Source organism: Triticum urartu, chromosome 6A (genome assembly GCF_056163025.1).
Source record: "Triticum urartu cultivar PI428250 chromosome 6A, HENAU_Tu73, whole genome shotgun sequence".
Classification (NCBI taxonomy): domain Eukaryota; kingdom Viridiplantae; phylum Streptophyta; class Magnoliopsida; order Poales; family Poaceae; genus Triticum; species Triticum urartu.
In genome coordinates this window covers 149,648,970-149,656,272 of record NC_141878.1, presented here as the reverse complement: position 1 = coordinate 149,656,272, position 7,303 = coordinate 149,648,970, and the positions used below count along the sequence as shown (strand labels likewise).

The 7,303-nt window shown below is 46.7% G+C and overlaps 1 protein-coding gene across 1 annotated transcript; it reads left to right on the top strand.

The window, feature by feature from the left end:
* Positions 1-495: 495 nt before the first annotated feature.
* Positions 496-4,615, top strand: LOC125517314 (protein RGF1 INDUCIBLE TRANSCRIPTION FACTOR 1). Its single transcript, XM_048682510.2, has 4 exons — positions 496-1,048; positions 3,187-3,261; positions 3,484-3,624; positions 3,753-4,615. Exons 1-4 carry the CDS (start codon positions 875-877, stop codon positions 4,104-4,106), a joined length of 744 nt encoding a protein of 247 aa, XP_048538467.1. The 5' UTR covers positions 496-874; the 3' UTR covers positions 4,107-4,615.
* Positions 4,616-7,303: the final 2,688 nt, after the last annotated feature.

Genomic DNA, 7,303 nt, shown 5'->3' with positions numbered 1-7,303 from the left:
GGGAGATATATACTTTCCCTTTTTTTTCTTTACAAGCAAAGATACATACAATTGGGGGAGAGATACTTTCCTTTATTCCAGAGGTCTAAAAGCGAAATTTTATAGAATCAGAAGAAATGCAACTTATATTATGGAATTTTATCAAAAACAAAAACAAAATACACTTTATATAAAGGAACGGAGGAAGTAATTCACAAGCCATGGAGCGGTAATAACAAGAAAATGAGAGTAGCAGACCAACTTTATTTTGAAAGGATTAAAACACGAAAGTACTAGTATATCACACAATTGAACCATGAACCCGGTGACCAAAATGCCCCCCAAAAAAATCACCCAACCAGGGCATGAATTTCGCTTTGACACGGAGAGTGGCTGCCAGCCAGAGAGGAGATCCCCCCTCCCCTTGCTCAAACAAGGAACGCATCCAACCAACACTTGTACTAGTAGCATGGCACCGTGACGGCCAGACCCCCAACGAGTTGTAGGAGGCATCGTCGCCATCATCGTCATCCGTTCTTCATCCCTTTCACACTATAAATAGCTCCCCCCAAAGGATGGATTCGTTGCACATTCCCTCTCCTCTCCTCTCCTCTCTCCACCCCCGCAGCTGCAACAAGACAAGCCACATCTACATACATGACATGTAGTACGCCCGCCCTTACGCGCCACCACCACCACTGAACCAGAGAGAGAGAGGGAGGGAGGGCAGACAGGAAGACAGAATTGGCCTGCCAAGAAAACAAAAGAGAGATCAAACCAAACCAGACCAACCAAGAGGAGAATTGCCAAGAAACACAGAGAGAGAGAGAGAGAGAGAGAGAGAGAGAGTCGTCAAGAGGCAGTGAGAGAGAGCAAGGCGGGGAGGGAGGGGGAGATGGGGATGCGGGTGCCCGGGTGGGTTGGGGGCCTGGTGGAGGAGAGCTTCTTCGTGGGGTGCGAGGCGCACGAGAGCCGCAGGAAGAACGAGAAGAACATCTTCTGCCTCGCCTGCTGCACCAGCATCTGCCCGCACTGCGCCCCCGCCCACCGCCACCACCCACTCCTACAGGTCCGACTCCATACCTCATCGCTCTCGTTTCTTCATCCTCCGCCTTACCCGAACTCACGGTTAATCTTCTTTAATTGGTTGATTTTCTTGCTGCATGCATGCTTTTTTTGGGTACAATTGTTCTGATTTATTAGTTCCCTCTTCTTCTTCCGATTCGCATGTTTCTTGCAAAGTTTCTGCCCTCGATCTGCTTCCTTTGTCAGCAGGCTAGAAGAGATCATCAAAGGATCAGTGCTGCATGCCTCAGTTAATCTATCTTGTTTGGGCTTAATTAGTAGTAGCCGGACGAATTGGACTAAACTAATGAATCAATTAGCACAAGGTAGCCGCTACACAGACTAGATAGGCCAAGAGGAGGTGTGTCTATCTATCCATCGACCCAATCCCAATTGCTTTTTGTTTTGTCCTGTGCTGTCTTTTCAAGAGCTGTTGTTTCCTCGCTTAGATTTGGCTTAAGCCCGGACGGACGGACGCGTGATGCCCTATTGCTATTGGCCACCATCTAGCTACTACTGGTTGTCTAAGATAGTAGGAGTATTATTGAAGCTTAGAACTCCCCTCTCGTTTTGGAATTCCATGCTAAGCTCTCCTGTACTTGCTCGGGTCCTTGTCCATGTCGTCTTGCGAGTTCTTGGTCATCCGCCACTTTCCAGGGCCTCGAATTAGGATGGCGATTGCAACATGTAGTAGTACGTAGTATGTAACCATCACCTCACCTCACCGAATCTGCATAAAGCAACAGCCCCATAAATCGCAACTGCCTAGTTTAATTTAATCATGGCAGCTGCAGCTGGATGGATTCTCTGCCAAATTATTCTTCTTCGGTAAATTGATAGGGTAAAAATTAAATATAGTAGAAATGGCCTTTCTAATTTAAAAATAAATTCTCTTGATCCTCTTGATCTCTTTTGCCTCAAGAGGAATGAATTTTCTTGTCCTCTTCCTGCCGGTTCCCAACTCCTTCCTTTTCATCGCAACTAATTTGGCCAGCTTCTGCCGGCATGGGTAGAACTCTGATGTGATGGGATGGAACCGGGGTCGAAAATTTTGCGTGAATTCTCACCGCCCCCTTGGCCGTTCGCTGGAAATGGGTATAGTCCTACAATACACACCGCTGCGTCCATGCTCCTGCACTGCCGCTTTCCCCCCTCCCTTTGCTGGAAAGGGGCCTTTCCAAACTTGTGATTGTGCTCCCCTTTTCCACCTTACCCAAAATAATAATTTACTGCAACGTCACAGTCTCATTTCCACCATCGCCGCGCTCGATTCGACGCAAAAGCGATGTTGATGGCGGTGGTAAATTGCTCCCTTCCCAAGAAGATGTTTCTACCTTTCCGAGTGAGCCGATCATTAGCATCGTATATCTTTTGTGTAGAGTGATTGGATTACCTCATGCTTCTCGTAAAGGCCGGTTTATCCAAACCGTTTTGCCATGCATGGAAGCGCATCCGATCCCTGCCCTGCCCTTGTGGTGGCGCTCTTCCGCATCTGCAAGGCAGGCAGGTGGGTGTGCATGGTAAGAATTGGGGCGTCTTAGGATTGTTACCGCGGGGGCAAACAAGATTTACCATATTGTGCGCCGTGGTAAATGGGCTCCTTGTCTTTTTTTACCAAAGAAGGCCACAATGCTGTTCCTCCCTGCGACGGGGGGGCCTCCCTCGATACTGTTCATTCATGGCACAGTCAAGTGCTAGCCACCAAAAGGGCTCTCCTTCCCCCTCAGCTGCTGCTCATCTTTTACCATTCACCACCAACCCCTCCGGTTGGGTTTTTACCGTCGTGCCCTCTGGTCCGGCCACTGGTTTGGCCATACGCTCTGGTGGATGCTGTGCCCGGTAGGGGTGGTTGGTCATTGCACGCTGTGGGCTTGGGTAGGGTATGGGGGGCCTCCTTGCGACCACACGGTCAAAGCGTAGTCGTCCTCCATTGATGTGTTGCCCAATGGAGGAGCATCGGCATCAGTACCGCGACCTTATTACTACTGGCTTCTAGGATTGTTTTTAATCCCGGAACTGCCCTTCTCTGGCTAATCACCCGCACTACTCTACTACTTGCACGAATCTTGAAGCATAATAGGGCTGTTCTTCTGATCCCAGTGTTTTTTCTCATTTTTGCTGCATGTATGTGTATGTAATCAGGTGCGGCGATACGTGTACAATGACGTCGTCCGCCTGGGTGACCTCGAGAAGCTCATCGACTGCTCCTATGTCCAGGTGGTTAACTTAATCACGTACTACATCTGTTAATTTACTTGAGCTAATGCACCAGTAGCAGTGTAGTACTCTCTGTAAAGAAAGAGTATAACACTGTTTAGGTCACTAAAATAGCCATTTAAATGCTTTTATATTTCTTTACGGAGTGAGTATTTGGCTTGATGATACATTGATTAACTGTATATGCTGTATTGATTAACTGTATATGCATGTGTGTCTCAGCCCTACACGATCAACAGCGCGAAGGTTATCTTCCTGAAGCCGAGGCCTCAGTCCAGGCCATTCAAGGGCTCCGGCAACGTCTGCCTCACATGTGACAGGATCCTCCAGGAGCCCTTCCACTTTTGCTGCCTCTCCTGCAAGGTCATTAATCAAATGCTTAAGTAGCACTAATCACTGCCTAATTGTCCCGTCGGAGATAAACAAATCTTTAGTAGCATTCCATGCTGAATCATCTACCAATGTGCGCGTGCGTGCGTGTGTCCGTGCAGGTGGACCATGTGGTGGAGCAGGGAGGGGACCTGTCCAATATCCTGCTGTATCGCGCCGGCGACGAGCTCCCTTTCCCGCGCTTCGAGAACCTCCACGTCGGCGACGGTGACTCGGGGCAGGTCACGCCCAACTCCATCCTCGAGAACCCGCTGCACCACCGCAACGGGTACGGTGGCGGCAGCGGCGGGTCCAGCGACAATGCCGGCAACGGCAACGGCAACGGCAACGGCCATGGCGGCGGCGGCGAGCCGGCGGTGGTGAAGAGGAAGAAAGGGGGAGGGTTCTTCCCCAAGATGGTGCTGTCACTGGGCAGCAGGAGGAAGGGTGCACCCACCCGATCCCCCCTAGCCTGAGAACTCCCACGTTTGCATGCCCCGCCCCACCCCAACCCCAACCCCCCCTATATATGTGTCATCATGCTGTTAATTAGTTCCCATAGCTAGCCAGTGTTAGTCCCCTATTGGCGGTCGTAGCTGGAGCATTATATTAGTAGTGGTGTGTGTGCTATAGTCCTATGTAGAGTGTGTGTGCCTGGTTGGTTTGGGAGGGGCCTGATGGTGATCCATGGAGATGGAGGGCCACTTCTAGGAGCCGTAGCTAGGCGAGAAAGTGTTTTGGTGAGAAAAGAGACGAGAAGAGAAGAGAGGAAGAGAGAAGAATGGGGAAAGCGGTTCCCCCTGTTACATGGCCTAGGTAGGCACGGGTGCTTGTGCGGGGCCCACAATGCATGCAGGAGGGCAGGCATGCAGGCTCCCCACAAGGGTGCCTACCAATTTTGTATTATGATGTAACAGGGGCGTCCACACCCCCTAACCATATATACATCCCCCATATATATGTGTGAATTGTTCATGTTTTTGTACATCCATTGTGTTGTGTTCCCTCCACAGTTCTGGTGCTACCAGTACATCTCAAGCAGCTGCTGCTGCTGCTGCCTTGTTTAAATTGCAAACAAATGGCTTGAAGTCCACTGGTTTTGGCTTGTTGAGTTTGAGAGCTGTTTGCTGCTGGTATGGTATGCATGCACGGTTCTATGAGGATGGTTGGTTGCTTTAATTCGGCCGGCATGTGATACTGATACACGGCCTCCGGCTCCCGTCCAAAGTCTTCGGTTAAGGTACTGGCGGGAAATGAGTGTCTCGCGGAATTGTGTTTGTTTTGTTTCTACTGTCATTGTGCTTTGCTTGCCACTTTAAAGAGTTGCCCCCGTCTAGTCCCATGTCGCCTACTCCTATCAGCCTCGCCTTGTCGCGACGAGCTCCGTCTAGGTCGACCACAGTCGGCAGATGAGCTGGCAGTCTAGGGCCAAGAGCCCAAGACCGACCAAAGAAATATGTTTGTCCCGCAAAAAGAAAATAAATGTTTGCCTTACCAAAGAAATTGCAATTTGGCAAGCTGGGCTAGAGTACTCCCTCCAGTACTTTTTAGTTCGCATAAGATTTGATAGTACATAAGGTGTTCCTTTACACACGGCTCGGCGCCATGGCAATTTAGCAAGCTGGGCTAGTATGCAGGAGCCGTCAGCCGGCAACTCTCCACGTATTCCGAGGCGATCCCAACACACCATCGGGGAGCGCGGGCCCTGTCGGGGCGATCGAGAGGATCGCAGCCAAAACACCGGACAAAATCGCATAAATTATTGGCCGAGGGACGCATAACCACCCATTGACTCTTGTCGCTGGCTGCTCTCGCCGCGGAAAATCAGATCTATCTCACTCTCACGCTGCTATGCCTCCGTACCTCGCAATCGATGCTGCTTTGCAACCTTGGCCTTCCGAATTTCACACACACAAACGAAAAGATAGACTCCCCGTTACTGCTACTCCCTTCATTCTTTTTAGTCCGCATATAAAGTTTGGTCAAAGTCAATCTTTATAGAGTTTAACTAATTTTTTATCAAAAAACATAAACATTCATAATATGAAATCAATATTATCAGATGCACCATGAAACGTATTTTTATACTATATAGTTTTAGCATTGTAGATATTCATTCTTTTTTATATAAATTTGATCAAACTTTAAGTAGTTTGACTTTGACCAAATTTTATATGCAGAGTAAAAACAAACAGAGGGAGTAATTGATTGCCATAATTTTGAGGGCTTTTCTTTTTGCCATAATTTTGAGCTACATAGTCTTAAAGTAGCCGCGATCAAGATACGCGTCTCCACTTGCCTCAGACTGCTCACAATGGGGAGTAACATAGAGTAGTAACTTGCCAATGTTACTAGTCTATGTTACTAGCTTCATAGTGGGTAGTAACATATAAGTGATATTTTCTCCTTTCTAGTTTATAGGGCTTATCTCAAAATTTTAGTTTTTTTCATTTATAAGGCTCAATTTGGTTGTTCCCTATCACATGTTCAGACTTCAAGGTGCATTAAATCATTGCATGCAAGTATTAAGAGAAAACTGACCAATGCATGCACTTTATGCATGCATGCATTGCAATTAATGCATTCGTAAACATAATTTTTTGAGGAAAATAAGAGCATTAATTGGGTGTTTTTGCAAACTAGAAAAAAGATTCCACCACTCATCATCTATCTTGGTTGGTGAGATTTTTGAATTGAGCCTTATAAACCGGAAAGAAGAGAGTATCATGAAAGAGTTCATTTATTAGGCTATGGATTCATTATGCCTTGAAATGTGTGATGTTACAGTAACTACTACTATCTCTCTTTCAGTTTACATGGCGTGCGCGTACGCCTAGGTCGTTAATTTGACCAATCTAATACAAGTCATATATTACAAAAATATACCAACATAAACTTTGGAGTTTCTACTTTCAAAAGATATAATTTTTGTGTTATATAGTTTATATTAGGGTGTTAAAATTGGTAACCTAGGTATACGTGCAAGACTTATAAACTGAAACGAAAGTAGTATCTAAGTTACCCCAAATCCCTCTCTTTTTATTAATTAGCTGCCATATAAGCAATTTTGTATTGAAACGTGTGATGCTACTAGTTAAGTTACTTCCATTGTAACTAGTCTCAGTGATCCGGAAGGAAGGAACGGCACGACCCATATCAGTTCAGCCGCGGTCGTCCAGGGCACTATGAATGCGTCCGTACAATGTGGAGCACGGGGTATGGTCGTTCCAGTTTGAACTTTCATGGCTTATCCCTTCCCCATGTTGAACGGGTAAGTGTCACGGGTCTAATTGTTTCGTCATGTTTGAGCAATTGAGCTCCATCAACTTGAAAACATATGAATGGAAATATATGAGATTTACGTGACCTGGAATCAGTTCAAGTATAGGATAGTATTCAAGCCATGAAACTATTTTAGAAAAAATATGTAAAGACCTACGTGGGAAGTTTGGGCCTTTTCAAAATAGATTCTCTTCTTTTTTACAAGAAAACTTTCAATTTATTCATCTTCTATCATAACAGTACAACAAACACTAGAAATAATAAAAATTACATCCAAATCTGTAGACCACCTAGCAACAACTACAATCACTGAAGCGAGCCGACGGCACGCCGCCGTCATCACCCCTCCCTCGCCGGAGTCGGACACAACTTATTGTAGTAGACAGTCGGA